The 17,951-nt window shown below is 38.4% G+C and overlaps 1 protein-coding gene and 1 long non-coding RNA gene across 7 annotated transcripts in view; one reads left to right on the top strand and one right to left on the bottom strand.

Moving 5' to 3' along the window:
- LOC108156849 (synaptosomal-associated protein 25) overlaps window positions 1–16,561 on the bottom strand; it is a 62,004-nt gene extending 45,443 nt beyond the window's left edge. Inside the window, exons 1-4 of one of the 5 annotated variants that reach the window (XR_001775134.2) lie at window positions 16,415–16,559; window positions 14,309–14,405; window positions 12,781–12,822; window positions 5,290–5,338 (exon numbers count right to left, since the gene is read on the bottom strand). Coding sequence is in view for 4 of the 5 variants with exons in the window: in XM_017288575.2 (XP_017144064.1) it covers window positions 5,290–5,338; window positions 12,781–12,822; window positions 14,309–14,404 (187 nt within the window). In the remaining variant the exon portion in view is untranslated. Of the gene's footprint in view, window positions 1–5,289; window positions 5,339–12,780; window positions 12,823–14,308; window positions 14,406–16,414 lie in introns of those variants that run through there. The other 4 variants (XM_017288575.2, XM_017288572.2, XM_017288573.2 and 1 more) reach the window with 4 other exon arrangements.
- On the top strand, window positions 14,403–16,401 carry LOC108156851. Of its 2 annotated transcripts, none has more exons than XR_004471866.1 (3): window positions 14,403–14,860; window positions 14,918–15,138; window positions 16,101–16,401. It is a non-coding gene; the product is annotated as an uncharacterized LOC108156851 (long non-coding RNA). The 2 variants fall into 2 exon arrangements; XR_001775135.2 differs by having other exon boundaries at window positions 15,561–16,401.
- Window positions 16,562–17,951: the final 1,390 nt, after the last annotated feature.

The raw sequence follows: 17,951 nt of genomic DNA, 5'->3' as shown, positions 1-17,951 counted from the left end.
CTAAGAACCTGCGCTCTTGTTTCACGGATCGGGGGACCGGAAACTCTTGAATCGCTTGGACCTTCTCCACATCTGTCTGGATAGTTCTGTTGCCTATAACATGGCCTAAGTATTTGACCTCTTTAAGGCAAAATTTAGACTTCTCCAAGTTAATGGTCAGACCAGCTTCGCGTAATCGGACTTTAAGGACTTGAATGTGTTGCTCAAATGAATCAGATATCACCAACAAGTCGTCAAGATAAATAAATACCTCATTTCGTAGAGATGGCGGTATCACTTTATCTATCAACTTGGACATCGTTTGGGGTGTATTTCACATCCCAAAGAGCATTACTGATAAGAGTGTACTGATAAAGCGGCCGCCCTGGGATGGTAAACGCCGTTTTTTCACGAGCACTTACTTCCAGTGGAATTTGCCAATAGGCATCCTTCAAATCGATGCTTGAGATGAACTCAGCTCGAGGAAGCCGACTGAGAATGCCATCGATCAATGGCATGGGATAAGCGTTCTTAACAGTTACTTCGTTAAGTTTCCGACTGTCGATGCATAATCGCAACTTTCCAGGTTTACGAACGAGGACCACGGGTGACGACAATGAACTATCTGATTCTTCGATAACTCCAAGAGCTAACATTCGGTCTACCTCTACGTACATCAGCTTTTCAACGGCTGGAGACACAGCATAATGTCGTTGCTTTATTGCCTTGGCGCTGCCCACTTCAATTTCGTGCGCCAACCATCCCGATTTTCCCAGACCTTGCTTCACAAAGGATGGAAACAAGTTGACCGTCTCCGCTAACTGAGCTTGCTGCTGCTTCGATAAACACACATGCAACGTACTATCCAATGCTTAGCTTGACACCTGTGGACTGGATGATTTATTGGCTAGACAAATAGGTTACAAATTAAAACAAGACCAAAAATCTATGCCTAGATATAGGTCTTGCGCCAAGGATGGGACTAGGAACAATTTCAATACTTTCTTCTGGCCTTGAAAACAAACTTCGGTGGTGACCTTGCCAATTATTGGCTGGCTCTGCCGATCCGCCGTTCGTACTGCTGCTCTCAAAGGTTTGATCTGTTTCGGATTCTGAGCCAGGTCGGCCACAAACTTCCCACCTATGCAACTTATGGATGCACCGGTGTCCATCAGTCCACTGCGCGTCCTTCCTAGTACGGTGACTTCCAATACGTTAGAGCCTTCGTTTTTGACAATTTGCCGATATTGGAGTAATCGCTTTCGAGATCGAGTCGGTAATTGAATTCTTCCCCTACTTGGGGGTAAATTACTGTTTGGTTTGCGTGCACCTGTCGATTGTGCACGGCTTGACGAGTTTTTTGGATCGTTACACCTAGAGCACGACGGTTTAAACGTATCCCATTTGCCACAGCCGTAACAAAAGACCTACGCAGTCTTAATACCGATGCCCCTGACAACCACATTTCCAACAGGAAAGGGTTACTGCAGCGATATCTAGCTGTTCTGTTTCATCGACATCAACATCGCCTTCCTTGTCTGTCTGTACCACAATTTCATGCACCTGTCGTCGTATAGGAATACGCTTCGGCTCAGCGCTGCCCATAGGCTTAGCCACTGATTGCAAAAAACGCTCGAGAGTACGCACTATGTTGCGCAATTGTGCTACTGACAGAATGGGAATGTATAAGATTTCATGTTGGATATCGGCCAAGAGATTCGACTTTAGCACTTCCAACAGCGACATTTTGGACATGGCGTTGACTAGTTTGTCTGACAATGTTACAATGTCTTCGTAGAACGTATCAAATAGTTCGTGCGGCTTCTGCTTTCGTTGCCCTATTGTCGTAAGAGATTCTAGGTCGGTACGCCCATCTCTAAATCGAGTTTTTAAGGCTGTACATAGCTGCGGCCAGGTCACGGAGTGTACGCATTTATGGTAGCGCCAAAACCACTCGCTAGCACTGGCTTCAAACAGGTAAATGGCGTTTCTGGCCACTAGGTCGAGATTACCTTCTAAGATCTGCTTGATTAGGGCTTCTATCCGATATATAAAATCTTCAACCGACATGGACGAATTCCCTGAAAACCGCACCTTCCATCCTACGATTATTTGTCCAATCTTATCTGGCCGTAGTCCCGCTATCTGTTGGGATCCCCATGGCGTTACCGAGACAGTAGAATCATAAGCCTGATTTATCGGGGCGCCTACAGGCTCTCGAGTGGGTATTTGGAACAACTGTTCAAAGGTTTGGATTTCTCCACTAGGCTGTGAAGATCCAGCAGCTTGGTTATTCGGCGACTGTACCGTTTGAATTGACAAACGTTGAAAGACTACTTCCATTGTCTGAGTCATTTGAGTCATGGCGTGCGACAGCAAACCGATTTGGGCCAGGGCGTCCGTCAACGCCTGTGCCATTTGAGCCACACCTGGCCTTGCTGCATTCGCTGGTCATTCTTTATGATTTTGCATTTTTGATTTTCTCGGATCTGAATTCAAACTATTTACCGGTGTTTTTTATGAAATGGGTCGCGAGAAGCAATTGGAAGAATTTAAAAACGGCAAATACGGAACTTTATGATTTTTATGAAAAATCTTCGCAAAAATCCAAAAAATCATATAAAATGTACATATGTAAATATTTTCAATTAAATATAAATTTCATGTCTTACTCGTTTGCGCACAATTGACAACTGTAACAATGTAATGCGATAGCAAATACAAAGCGAACACAAAAGAATTAATGCCGACAGAATTAACAGAGACGAAAGTAAAAAACGAATTTCTCTTAACTGCGCACGATCGGCCGAACGGAAAAGATAGAAACAAAGAGAAAAAAAAAATTTCGACTTGGCCGCCGTCAATGCCTAGATGACATTTGTCGTCGCTCATTACTGGTGGTGTGGGGGGCGATATAATATTACGGGATGTGTGAGCCTACAGCACTACGCACATCATTGAGAATGTTTTTTTTTTTTATTTCAATCTTTTATTTCAAATGTTTGACTCACTGACTAAAGCGTTTGAAAATTTCTAAACTTTCAAACGGCAGAACTTTGGGAACTATAAGGAGAGTTCGCGTGGCTGAGACCTTTCTTTTATATTTTAAGCACATTTTGGTTAATTTGAAATAAATTACCAGCTTCCCTTTTGGAATCGTCTGAATTTTTTTTAATTTTTACGCCGATTTGGTATAGATCTTCCTTATTTGCCATTTTTAAATTCGCCCAATTGCTTCTCGCAACCAATTTCACAACAAACCGCTACAAAATCTTGAATTCAAATATGAAAAGACATTGACATCGGTAACTCATTATGTTTAGACCACAAACTAAAATCATTGCAATCTAAAAAATAAAAATTATTTCAGTTGATCGTCAATGTATATAACATTAATTTCTCCCACTGTCCGTCTTTTACTAGGCCAAAAAGTTTTTTTTTTGTTTAGCTATCTCAATGAAAATCTAAAGCTAGCTTTCTGTTACTCCTTATAAAAATGTTAAAAATAATCAAATTCGGATTACTGACCTAGCTGACATAAGGATTCACGATATTCAATGGTATCAAAAGCTTAAGTCCGTAAAGCTAACATTCCTTTTTTAATTATTTGTATTAAACATTCCCCATAAAAGTGTAAAATTTATGATTTTATACGCCCGGTGTAGCTAAAGAAAATCGATTGTGACTTAACTTTAATTGCGTTTAATACTTTGAGCGGCCAGCTTTTTAGCCTATTATGCCCTCTGTTATTTAACCCTTCGTTTTGGCGAAGAATGAAGAACAGCTCCTTTTATTCATTTAAATGTCGCAAAACGACTTGGGAATGAATACAAATTCTAGTTCTAATTTAAAATAATATATATTTAATTATCTTAGAATTGTTAACGCAAAAGTACGCGATAATTTAACATTATTGTATATGTATAACAAATTGTATAATTCCATATATATTTATGTAAGATTAAATATCAAAAGTGTGAAATCTCATGACAACAGACGAAAAATATCATAAAATACCAGATTTATTAAAAAAGTCGATTCGATAACCAATATATTAAGTGCTATTTGCAGACTTCAAGAATAGAAAATGGTTTAGCATCTGACATTCTATCATTGTGATAAGGATAAATAGAGGAATAGGGTCTTCTGCCGCAGGAGTAGAAACGCCTTCCAATGTAAACCGAAGCAATGAATCATCTGAACAATATCAGCCAATCTCCGGTTTTCACTCTCAAAAAAGCTTTCCGACTTACTTTTGAAATCACATAAATTGGTGATACCGTTTTCACAATCCACAATATTTCTTTATATACGCTTTATATACAACAAATCAAATCTTAATTGCAAGCAAATAGATGACCTATTGATAAATTAACATAAATTTGACACTATTCCCAGTGCAATTAGCTTGTGCCTTCTTTAACAATAACTTTTCTTTTTTTCTTTTCAAACCAAAATTGACAGCAGACGCAGTCCGATTTGGTTATCAAAACAGCACAAACGTGCTCGTATCGATAACAAAATGACAACAGGTGCCTCCCTGTATATGATTATATAAATGGGTAAAGACGATCACGAATACTTTAATTGCCTCTGCAAAGTACAGGCATTTTAGCAATACAGCCAATTTTTTGTTCTTTTAATAACGTTTCTTTATGACATTTTCCACAAACTGTTAAGATGTTCTGTTTTTTTGCCTTACTGTGTACATAAGCATACCCACAATCGACCATTGTCGGTGTACATTTTTTTGAAACTCATTGAGCCGCTCATGAACCCTAAACGATCAGATGGCAAACAGCATCTCTCCGTCTGTAGATAGATTCGTTTACGATCATATCTTCTAATGACATTGTTTCATTCCCAACCTAAATTTAAATAAGCAAGTGCATTTCACTATTTCATTTTGGTTGGGAGATGAGTGCTTATTAACTTGACCAGATAAAAATACAAACCAGACCATCCAAAATGAATTAAATGAAATTAAAATGCAGACCATTTTCAAAAAAAATGTTTAAACAAAATAAAAACATATATATATATGTATATATATTGGAAAAAGTGCTCACACTTTTAATAATGGCTTGGCTTAACCAAAAATCGAAAGTCATATTCTTTTTTTTCCTAATACTTTAGGTTTGTAATAACTATCAAAAAAAAACAAAAAAAAAAAAACAAGTAAATAAAATAAATAATAATTGCATAGTGTAACGATTAAATAGTTATCTCTTTAACAAATGTTTATCGTATAAGCGTATAATATGTATGTTATAATATTGTGATATATTGTTCTGTTAGCAGTGGACTCACCTCCTTGATCATCAAGGGCTACAAGTGTACGTATTCCTGCTTCCTTGCTCTGTTGTGCAGCAAATTGGAATGTAAATAATTTTTAAAAGTGTATAAGTCTGTGTTAATATTGTTTAGTTATGTTATGTAGTTATATGTTCAAAATTCGATAAACAGAATGTACTGACTTTTAATGTATTTAAAAAAAAAGTATTAAAACCTAAGAAACTCTTTGAATCGTATAAATGTATGTGAATGTACTACGCTTTGCTATGGGTTAATAGGATACGAAATATCATGAATAAGAAGGGAATGTTAACTCCGGTGAACCGAAGCTTAAATACTTTATCGAATTATTTGTATAGCTTTGGTACGTTCAAGATTTACTTTATATATGTATGTATATTAGATGACCACTTTAAAAAACTTGATTATGAGAAATGGCCGCTTTTGTCCGACTTTGAAAAAATATTCTCCGATACCAGCATCTGTCTGTTAAAGAATCGACGATGTCAACGCAAGTGAACGGTTTGCCAAGAAAGCAGCATAATCACAGTTAATTTGCGTGTTCTTCTACTTTCACCAATACGGGTTTATTAGGAGTTCGTTAAGTATCCCTAAAGCAGTTATTATCTGTTGTAAACAAAATTTATTAAATTTATAGTTTGTGGATCACATATAGACTGATCAAATTTTAGGGCTGTCGCTACCCCAAACCTTCGCCTTCTCCACCTCTTCTTTTCCTTTATAAATGCCATCTCCAATCAAAGCTTGGTTAGAACGAAACGAATCCCGAATGGCAAGGCTCTAGTACATATCTATTGCATAAAGGACATGCGGAACTGTGTAAACCGAATGTGTGATTTTTATACCCGATACTCATAATGAGTATTGGGGTATATTAGATTTGTGGTAAAAATGGATGTGTTTAACGTCCAGAAGGAATCGTTTCCAAAACCATAAAGTATATATATTCTTGATCAGCATCAATAGCCGAGTCGATAAAGCCCAGTCTGTCTGTCCGTCCCTATAAGCGCCTAGTGCTCAAAGACTATAAGAGCTAGAGCAACGACATTTTATATCCGAACTTCTGCGATATGTCACTGTTACAATTATATTTCAAAACTTCGCACCGCCCACTTCCGCCCCACAAAGAGAGAAAATCTGTGGCATCCACAATTTCGACGATACGAGAAAAATAAAAACGCAGAATCGTAGAGGTTGACTGTATATTTCAAAGTGCAAAATCTGAACCAGATCGTATTATTATTATAGCCAGAATCAGGAAAACAATTTTATTCTCTCTCGCTCTGTCTCTCTTTAAAACACAGGTTTAATGGTCGGCTTTGCCTATTGCAAAATGTGAGTTCAAGGATCTCAGAGACTATAAGAGCTAGAGCAACCAAATTTGGTATCCACACTCCTGTGATATCGGACCTTGACAGTTTTCTCAAAATTTCGCCACACACACGCCCTCGCAAAGGACGAAAATGTGGGGCATCCACAAATCTAAAAGAATATTAAGGCTAGAGAAACCAAATTTGATATCCACACTCCTGTTAGATCTCACTATAAAACGTATATCTCAAAATTTCGACCCACCCCCTTCCACCCTCACAAAAGACGAAAATCTGTGGCATCCACAATATTGAAGATTCGAGAAAACTAAAAATTACCATATTTATAAGATTGCTGAATCTGGATCAGATCGAATTATTTTTATAGGCAAAAAGAAAAAATCAATTTTGACTGATTTTCTGTCTCTCTCGCACGCACGCTTTGTCGTGTCGTTTAATTTTAGCGGCGTCTGCCGGAGGAGAGCCATACTGACTAAGTATCGGGTATAAATGTAGAGTTGCGGTCTCCGCAGCAACTCACAACGTTCCCTCTTGTTATTGTTCGGACCTTAGTTGTATTATTTATTTTCACAAGCACCAAAAAATTATGCTGCTTGAAAATTGCTCCTTTTAGATCCATCTTCCTCTTTACTTAACAAGAAAAATTATGGCAATATCTTAATGGGTGCCCATTGCCCCTTAATGGGTGGTTGTTGACGTATTAAGAAATGATAGCGAGCAAGGGTGTGTAGAAGGTTTACTTTTTACGAAGCTGTAAATCTGTTTAGGCTCCTGGAAATTTCTTATCCTGATCATCCTACAGGGACGGACTAACCCTAAGACAAAATAGTCAGTTTCCAGCTGCCCCCTATTTAAAGAAGCTTTTGCAAGACGGAAAAAATGTTTAAAGGCTTATAACTTTTTTTCAGTCAGTATGTCCATACTGGTGAATTTTTTTTTTTAATTTTTCATATTTATTACTGATTACCAAAATTGTAGTGGATCATCCAACGACAACGCATTGAAAATGTTTCAAAAGTATAAGCAAGAATTTTGAGACTAAGTGAAAATGCAATCTATGTATGTTGCCTGCTCCGCGCATTGCCCTAATTTGGTTGGAGAACATGTTCTGAAGTGCTGTTTTTATGCAGTATTTTTTGCCACTATGCAGACATTACATAATTTTTTTCAGCTTCCACCCATCGATGAGGCGTTTGTTGATCGTAACACATACTCGTATAAAAACCAGCCTAACGACGGAAATACTCCAGAAGAGGAATTTTCACATCGCGATAATTTCAGGACAAGAGGTTACCTTATCCAAAATCATCGTCAGTTTGCTACCGAAATCAATCACCGCGGCGAAAGTGTATATGGAAGCTTCCGAAAGATTTGCATTTCTTATCAACTTTTCTGTAGGCGATGATGACCTCCACAAAGCTATAATAGTATAGTTAGTTTTTATTCTTGAGATTTGGAGGAAGATTTCATTAAACTGAAACAGTTCAAAAAGCACCGTGAACTCCAGATACTTTGATGTACAAAAAAGTCATTATAATTTTATAAGATTCAAGCAGATGTATTTGCAGACACAGAATAGAATAATGATCACAAATTGTTCTGTCGAACTATTTTTTTCGCAATTAAAAAGAAAACGAGGGAGAACGTTGTGAGTTGCTGCTGCGACCGCAACTCTACATTAATACGCGATACTTAGTCAGTATGGCTACATTAAACGACAAAGAGTGCGTGCGAGATAATAATAATAACGGCTTGAATAATAATCCGATCTGATTCTGGTAGATATGGCCATTCTCTATGATTGTGCGTTTTTAATTTTCTCCTATCTTCTAAATTGTGGTTGCTTCAGATTTTCCTCCTTTGAAGGGGCGGAAGGGGGTAAGGCGAAGTTTTGAAATATACTTGTCCAGGTTCGACATCATAGGATACAACATTTGGTTGCTCTAACTCTTATAGTCTCTGAAATCTAGGCTCTAATTTTTTGCGCTAAGCTATGCCGGCTATGATACGTGTGTGTTAGAGAGAGACAGGGCGAGAAAAAATTAAATTGTTTTCTTCATTCTGGACGGACGGACAGACAGACATGGCTCAATCGACTTGGCTATTGATGCTGATCAAGAATATATATACTTTAAGGGGTCGGAAACGATTCCTTCTGGACGTTACACACATCCATTTTCACCACAAATCTAAATACCCCTATACTCATTTTGAGTATCGGGTATAAAGAGCTACTGAAGGACAATGCGACTAGCAGGACTTGAAATGTTGGGTATAATCGTACTTTGCATTGAATCAGATGTTTTAAAAAATATTGAGTTTAATGAAATAGATAATATGAAATATGTAAAAAAGGAAACAAAAATTAAGGGCCCCAAATTTATGGTTGTCTGCGCCCTGTTGAGGGTTGACCCGGCAATGAATCCTGAATTTGATCAAACTATTATATTGCGAGAAATAGAAGATGGGGAACCAACTTCTTTACATTTTTATAAAGACTTGATTTTAAGCAGTGCTTTATTAAAGACCAGACAAATCTAAATCCCTAATGACGTTATAAAGCTTCGCAAGCTTAACGAAAGCAGCGGACCGGTTCTGATGGCCTACCAGAGCGATCAAATACAGTTGGTCCCATAACGAGCGACACTTCGAAAGTAGAATGGTAGGCGTCTTCAGGTATACTGAGCGGAAGGGATCGGGTTAACAACATTAGGCAACTAATGGCGGCCGAAAAATATGCCTGTTCATTCCATGGCTCAAAATTACATACATTTTGATATACAAAGGACTAAATGTAGGCAGAAACGGTCCTTCATTAGTCGCGCTATATGCCAATGCTTGCGTGTATCGCACTCCTCGGCCAGCTTCACATCTTTAACCGGAGTGTGCGACAAGTTAGCAACTCCTCTGAGCAGATCATTTGGCGTCAGGGGCTCTTCTTGGTCCGCATCCACTGGCAAGTGGACGCGAATTCACGATGTTCTCCACCTCGGTCAGGAAATTCACCAGTACGTGATCCCTCGGCGCTACCTACATCAATGTGTAGCACTGGACCTTCTTGACGCACTGCACCATTCGTTTCTAGACTTCTCCTTCATATGGATTCACTGGGCAATTAAAAACCCACTCGATATCTCTGCCTGATAGCTCACGCTGATACGCTGATGGCTTCGCTCTCGGTAACGAAGCTGTTTGCATAGTCATCCACATAATGACAGTCGATGATGACCTTGACTGTTCGTGGATCTGAGTGTCGAAACTATTCAGCATTCACAGTCTTCACGTAATGCGCAGTGCTTGGCGAGCAGGCTGCTCTAAAGGACATTAAAATCATCTCATAGATGTCAGGATCGTTCGTTCTCTTTCGTAGTGACCTGACGAGCTTTTGTTTTGCGCTTAGCTTCTTTCCTTTTATTTTTCAATTACAGCTTGTTTTTTAAAATAACCCTTGACTAAAATCCTCATTTAACCTACAGTAAACGAGGGGGAACGTTGTGAGTTGCTGCGGATACCGCAACTCTACATTTATACCCAATACTTAGTCAGTATGGCTCTCCTCCGGCAGACGCCGCTAATATTAAGCGACTCGACAAAGAGTGCGTTCGAGAGAGACAGAAAATCAGTCTGAGCGTGACGTCGGGCGCTGCGTAGCCAGTGCAAATTGATTTGTTCCTTTTGGCCATAAAAATTATCTGATCTGATCCAGATTCAGCAATCTGATAGATATAGATAGATAGGGCAAAGTTTTGAAATATTCTTTTAGCAGTGACCTATCACAGAAGTCTGGATCCAAAACATCGTTGCTCTAGCTCTTATAGTCTTTGAGCATTAGGCGCTGAAGGGGACGGACAGACGGACAGACGGACGGACGGACAGACGGACGGACGGACAGACAGACGGACGGACAGACAGACATGGCTCAATCGACTCGGCTATTGATGCTGATCAAGAATATATATACTTTATGGGGTCGGAAACGATTCCTTCTGGACGTTATACACATCCACTTTTACCACAAATCTAATATACCCCAATACTCATTTTGAGTATCGGGTATAAAAATCTGTTCTTTAACGCGTGTGCATGCCTATTGTTTTGCATAAAAAATTAATTTTTGATATTAATTCTGGGCGATGGTTAATCGTGTGTTTGTGTGTTGCTATCTGTAAGTACGCTCCCGCTGAGTTTAGCCTTTGCTTTAGCTATCACTCTCTCCCTATTATCCAAACCCAAACAACCCTCCCCGGCTACCTCCTTAACCTAGCCTAACCTAAGGCTTAGAATTTAGTTACGTTTTCACCCCCGTTTCAACCTGCTGACCTACCGCGCGAACACCCAGAAAAATAAATTCACCTACATACATATATACAACACCAAACCCATCGGCCTTTCTTCTCTTGCGACGGCTATGAGTTTCACTTGACCATCAATCTCGTCGTTAGAGAATTGAGACTCGATCCGCAATCACTGTCTATGACAATAACTGTGACAATAATTATTATAACTTGTATTGCCTTATTTGTTGAATTTTGTTTATTGGTGGGGCTTGGGGCCACTCTTCAGCACTCTACTAGCATTAGAAGTATTTTTGACCGCGCCTCCATACAAGCGGATGGTTGACAGGTGCGTCCAGCCTCCGTGATCTCAGCGGCGAACTCAGCGGCGACTGCTTGCCCTTTAATGATCGCTTACCGCTCATTCTAACATCACATGCAAGCAGTAGGTGGCCTGTGAGCAGGGTGGCGGACCAATCGAAATCCCTAATGAGGTTATTAAGCTTCGCAAACTCGGCTTTACGAAAGAACTATACACGTTCAGATAGCCTACTCGACCGCTTCAATACAGTTGTTCCTATAACTAGCTACACTTCGAAAGTAGGATGGTAGGCGTCTTCAGGTGTAGTAAGCGGAAGGGTTCGGGCTAACAACACTATGGTCGGATCCAATACACAGCACAGATCAAGCAATCGACGCAAGGAATTTTTCACATGACTGACTTGAGACAGCGCCAGGTCAAGCAAGCCGTCATCAAAGTTATGACGTGACACTACACTGTACTCGTTAGACTCCACTGCAATCAGAACCCCTCCTTCACGTTGAGACGAGCGATCCTTTCTAAAAGTTGTGTACCGACATGCCAAAACCTCGGAACTAATAATGTCCGACTTTAAGCAGGTTTCGGTAAACCCAATAACGTGGAAAGCAAATGCAACACTATCCCGGAAAAGAATGCTGAGCTTGCTACGTAAAACTCTAACATTTTGGTAGGTTACTAAGAGAGAAGTTGGTTTTTTGGAAGGGTGCTAGCAGGACGGGAAAATGAGGATGGCACATTGGGATGATTTGTAGAAGTTATGGGGCGACTAATCTTCTTCTTAGCCTTGAAGTCCTTCTAAATTCTCTGGGCAAAATTTGGCAGAACAAATGGTGTCAAATTGAGTTGGGGAGATGCTTATCTTAAACGAGGCTATCTCCCTGGCATAAGAGAAGTCTAAGTCTTCTCCACCTTCAATCCCAAGGCTTTTATTTTGCTTTGAATAAAAGCAATTACATCAATAGATGTGAGGTCAGTGGCCAGCCGTGAGACAAAAAATTTGTCGTTTTGGTGGGACCCCCCCAACACATTCATATTACCTATGATGGCAATATCCAGAGGTCCGGAATGTCAATTTACTGATGGGATCGGAATGGACGAGACGCTAGCTAGTGACGTCCTTTGTGAGAGCGGAAGGGGCTAAAATCAGTAAACAAACTTGATTCCGTTTGATATCACATGATTTTCGATTCAAAATTCGGTTTCTCTGACTCTTAGTCTCCGAGAGCTAAACGTCAAGACGGACAGATAGACAGACAGACATGGCTGATCAAGAATATATATACTTCACGTGGTCGGAAACGTTTCCATCTGGGCGTTACGCATATCCACTTGCCCCATTAATCTTATATGCCCCTATACTCTTGAACATTAACTTGGTGTCGGTCATTTGTATCTTTAGGATACATTTTTACGACCCAAACCATCTTACACTATAATAGGGAGATGTATAATAACAAAGAAATATTATTTTTTATAAGGATTAAAACTACCTAGCATAAGTCTTAAATATATTTCTTTACTTTTTCTAATATATATTCATATTTTGTCATACACTTACCTCTTCGCAGAGAGCAAGCATTCGTCGCGTACTTTCCAGTGACTGAAAAAAAGTTTAGCAAAATTAATAATATTTTAATGTTTGTCTAGAAAAGAATAATCAATATTTTCAGCATTTCCAATTCCTAGACTCAAACGGTAATTTCCGTTTGTGCAGTTCACAGAAGTGGCAAACACCAATACTACATATGTATATATACAGGGGTGCACAGAAATCCATTTCAACCGTGCTCCAACTTTGTAATCTGGTGGAACGACTATTCCATTAACATTTTCTGGACACACTTTACTTTAACATACTGTAGCATTTTTAGAGTATTATGACACTGATAGTACAACTGTTACCTTCTATATGCTCTTTATGCTAATATACTTTTAATATAGAATAAACAAATACAATGAGCGGATAACCATATGTAAAAATAAGCTAACAGGAGCAGCTGTCCGCGCAGGCTCGTCGAGAATTAAAGCTTCATCGAAACAGCATATTGTACAACAACAGCGTGGAGAGAAAACAAAGATAACAAAAATTAATATTCTTTTCAGGGAAATATTACTTGGTAATGAACATATTTCAATTTTTTACGATTTTCTTCACAGGTAATCATTATTTTTGAGTAATTTGATAAAACTTAGACTTAATCATTATTCTTGATCAAAAAAAATAAAACTCAAAAATAATGATTATCTATGATTTTTATTTTTTTCGCTTAAAATAAAACTCAACAGGAATTTACGGCTTCTGATTCTGCCTTTTTAGTTTTCTCGAATCTGCAATAATATGGATGCAACAAATTTTCGGCCTTTGTGGGGGCGGAAGGGGGTGAATATTTGAGAGATCTAGGCGCTAATGTTTTACTCTAAGCAAAGCCGGCTATGCTACGTGTGTGTTAGAGAGAGTCAGGGCGAGAAAAAATGAAATTGTTTTCTTGATGCTGACTATAATAATAATACGATCCAATTCAGATTCTGCAGTCTAAGAGATATGGTCATTCCCTACGATTCTGCGTTTTTGGTTTTATCGTATCTTTAAAATGTTGGATGCCACAGATTTTCGTTCTTTGTGGGGGCGGAAGTGGGCGGGGCGAAGTTTTGAAATATTTTTGTAGCAGTGACATATCACAGAAGTCTGGATCCAAAACATCGTTGCTCTAGCTCTTATAGTCTTTAAGCACTAGGCGCTAATAGGGACGGACAGACGGACGGACAGACAGACAAGGCTCGAGTCGATTGAGGCTATTGATGCTGATCAAGAATATATATACTTTATGGGGTCGGAAACGATTCCTTCTGGTCGTTACACACATCCATTTTCACCACAAATCTAATATACCCCAATACTCATTTTGAGTATCGGGTATAAAAATAGATCTTTGCTTGAGCGAAGAGCAGTTGAAAGTGTCTCAACTCTAAAAGTGTCAACCGATTTTTGCAAGGTTTGATTCTTCCACAGAATTCTCTATCTCCCCTCTTCAAAAGAATAGCATAATAAAATAATAATAGCATAATTTGTTCCTCAAAATACCAACCTCATCAGCTACTCCTTGTGCTGAAATCTGCAACTCCTCCAGCTCTGTTTTGGGGACCTGAGGTCCGGCAACTTCTTCGGAAGGATCCGCAGGCATTCTAAAAAATATTATTAAGTTTTAATAGACGTATAAATATGTTTTGTTTTGCGCTACAAAATTCAAAATTTTCCAAAATATTCGATTTCAAATTACATATAAACAAGTCCCATCGTGTGAATCGCAGCCGCACGTGCCGCCACACTAAGTGTACCAGCACTTAATTTGTATGAATACACAATATGCAATCTTATGATTTATTTAACGTATACTCTTCCTCTTTCCACCTAATGACCAATATTCTAGCTCTTTCCATACCACATCGTAAATCTCTCTGTCTCTTTTCCGGCAAACGATACGCCACTGGATAGTTTTTTCTTTACTTTTTGACTATAATAATAATCCAATCTGATCCAGACTATGCAATCTACTAAATAAGATGATTCCGCGATTCGGTTTACTGGTACCTTTAAAATTGTGGATGCCACAGACATTTGTGGTATTAAACATGTTAAGGTATAAAAGACGATTACATTTTAAAATTTTATTGAATTTATTGTATCGGTGTTACAGAATTCACCGTCTGCAGCTATGGAACAGTCAAAAGCTAAAGATGAACAAAAGCTAAAACTTTTCCCCGTTGCACAACTACAATCATTATATCTTCGAACTTGCACGGATCTTGGAAACTAAGTTTAACACACTCAAATTATTCCAAAAAAGTGCGTTTGATGCCAGAATTTGATTGGCTGTTACAAAATATGACTGTAATTGAAATTAAACAAGGGGTATAGGTAAGATTTTTCATCTACAGATTTTGTATAAAACTAGCTTAGTAAAATGACACTATAACAAAACTGCAGGTTAAAAGAATCTTAAATTTGTTTAATTTAGGCGGGAATATAGCTAATATAGGCATACTAGTGTATGTACACTAGTCGGCGAAGTAAAAATCGTGTATTTTTTATCATAACTTTTTTGTGGCTTTATTAAGAATTTTTGATTTATTTTTCTTTTAAATATATAACTAATAGAAACTTAAAAACAAGGAAACAAATATGATTTCATTCAAACTTAAAAAGATTTTAATTAATAAGTAATTTCACAGTATGGCATAAGTATTTTGACAAGATTGTTTAATTTAAATAACAAAGTTTAAACTTTACAAAAGTGAATGAATTAAGCAAAATTTAATAAAATATATATCCTACTTTAGCTTGTTACAGAATCCACTAAATTTTGAAGGATCTCCGGAGATACCGCTAGTCAAAAGGAATTGAGCTCAGAAATTGTATTTTCTCTCGTTTTGTTGAACGAAACTGTTCTTTTGCGTTTTAAAAGAAACCAGACGTTTTCAATAATATTAAAATCTGGACTTTATGGAGGCCAGTGTAAGGTGGTAACACCAACATCCCTCATAAATGTGGTAATCATACGGGCTTTGTTGCGTGGGGCATTATCCTGTTGCAGGACTAATGACTCTCCGATCAGCCTATTACCGGAGGGGAATGCGTGCTCATGTAGGGTGTATAAATAATTTCCCTGGTTCATTGAGCCGGTGATAGGAATAAAGTCTCCTAGCCCACTGTATGCAACACAACCCCGAAACATGACAAAGCCTCCGCCATGGCTCACTTTTTTACAACCCGTTTATTTTTTCTTTGCTTTGTGGGCATTCTTATGAAAACTTTAGTATATACTTCTATATATTATCAAGTCAACAATTATTAAATTATATTATTATAAACTGTTTCAGATTTTATGAAACACGTGACCTTGTTTTTGATTCGGCGCACTAGCCCACTAGTTGTTTTTAAATTAAATCAATAGACCTACTCATGTAAAAATATTTTCTCTGATTGTTTACAAAAACAAAACCATCAAACATTATTTTTAAACACAAATTTGTTAATGTATATGTACAAAACTATTTATTTATATATGTATGTATGCAATAAGAACAGTGATTTTACAGATGAGTACCCTGTATAATAATTTATTTGTAATTATGTACCTATTACGAGATTTTGGCAAATCATGTGAATATACATTCTATAAGCTTGTACATACCTGAGTTTTTAATAGATTTCACAGATATAATTTAGTATTAAATAAACACTCCTTTCTCCTACGAAGTAACAAAATACGGATGTAAGCAACTACCGGACATAAAACTAAATTCTTGGATTCCTCGCTTTTTTTTCTTCAGCTAAAGAGCTTTTGCGCGCGCAGGTCTTGTACGCAATTCACATAAAACATTCTTCAAGCTTTTGATAAAGCTTTAAGGTAAGGCTTAGCATCTGCTTAAAGCTATTTAATGTGAAAGAAAATGATAAATAACAGTGGTCAACAAAAGTCTGGCATAGTGCTCAGAGACTGTAAAAGCTGGAGCATCGGAATTTTGTTCGGTCGCTCTGCAGTGGCTGTCACTTGTAGCAGTGACATATCTCAGAAGTCTGGATACAAAATGTCTCTACTCTATTTCTTATAGTCTCTGAGCACTAGGCGCTCATAGGGACGGACATATAGACAGGGCGCAATCGACTCGGCTATTGAACTGATCAAGAATATATATACATTATGGGGTCGGAAACGCTTCCTTCTGGACGTTACACACATCCATTTTTACCACAAATCTAATATATCCCTATACTCATTTTGAGTATCAGGTATAATAAATACCCGCAAGTTTGGTGAATATGCTTCGAAGACTGCAGAGCTGTTACTGGAAAAATATCCTGAGAAGCAGCTACCTCCCCTGCTTCATAAAATTCTGGCACATGGTCAAACTTTAATTGAAAATCAGAGCCTACCAATTGGAAAGATGTCAGAGAAAGCAAAGGAAACGAGAAAAAAATATCACAAAAATATACAGGAATTTGAATATGTGCAAGACATCACGAATTAAGCAAAACCAAGATCTTTTTACCATGTTGGCAGACTCTTCAGATCCATATATATTTCATCCATTAGACATGTGAATTCACAAAATAAATTGGCAAGCAGTTATTCTTGAGAAAATATAAGTTTATTAGATATTCCTCCCACAAAACATGAAGAGGAGGATTATTTTACAGAAACTAAAAAATTCACCCAACTTTCAGCTTTCCTTTTGAGCTAATTAGTGGCTTTATGTCCAGCGTGAATCATTTGGGCAGGGATAATGCCCTCTGGCCCCGCGGTCTTGTATGGTAGTTGGGTCTGTTTTCATCGCAGCCAGGGAAGTGAGTTTTTAGGAGAAGATTTAGCGACTCATCGCTGGACGTAGTCCACGACTGGTCGGTGTTCTTTAAGTAGCCCAGGGTGGGTGTTTTCTTCGAGAGAACTCTGCGCAAACGCGAAGCTTCTGAGTTGTTCTCGATTTCGCTGCAGAACTTACGCCAGGAGGCGCGTTTTGCCTTCCTAAGTTCTTTGTTGACAGACTGACTTTGTAATCGGCCCAGTTCTGCTCAACGTTTTCAGCCTAAGCTTTATTGAAGAGTCTTCGGAAGGCTTTTCGGCGTTCCCCCAGTTTCGGATTCCATCATTCCGGTTTCCTCCGGCCTCTATTCTTGCCAGAGGAGCAGGAGCTATAGAGCGCCTCATTACAGGCGTCGGTGAAGATCGT

The sequence above is a fragment of the Drosophila miranda genome, chromosome 2 (assembly GCF_003369915.1).
Source record: "Drosophila miranda strain MSH22 chromosome 2, D.miranda_PacBio2.1, whole genome shotgun sequence".
Classification (NCBI taxonomy): Eukaryota; Metazoa; Arthropoda; class Insecta; order Diptera; family Drosophilidae; genus Drosophila; species Drosophila miranda.
This window is presented reverse-complemented; position numbering and strand designations above follow the sequence as displayed.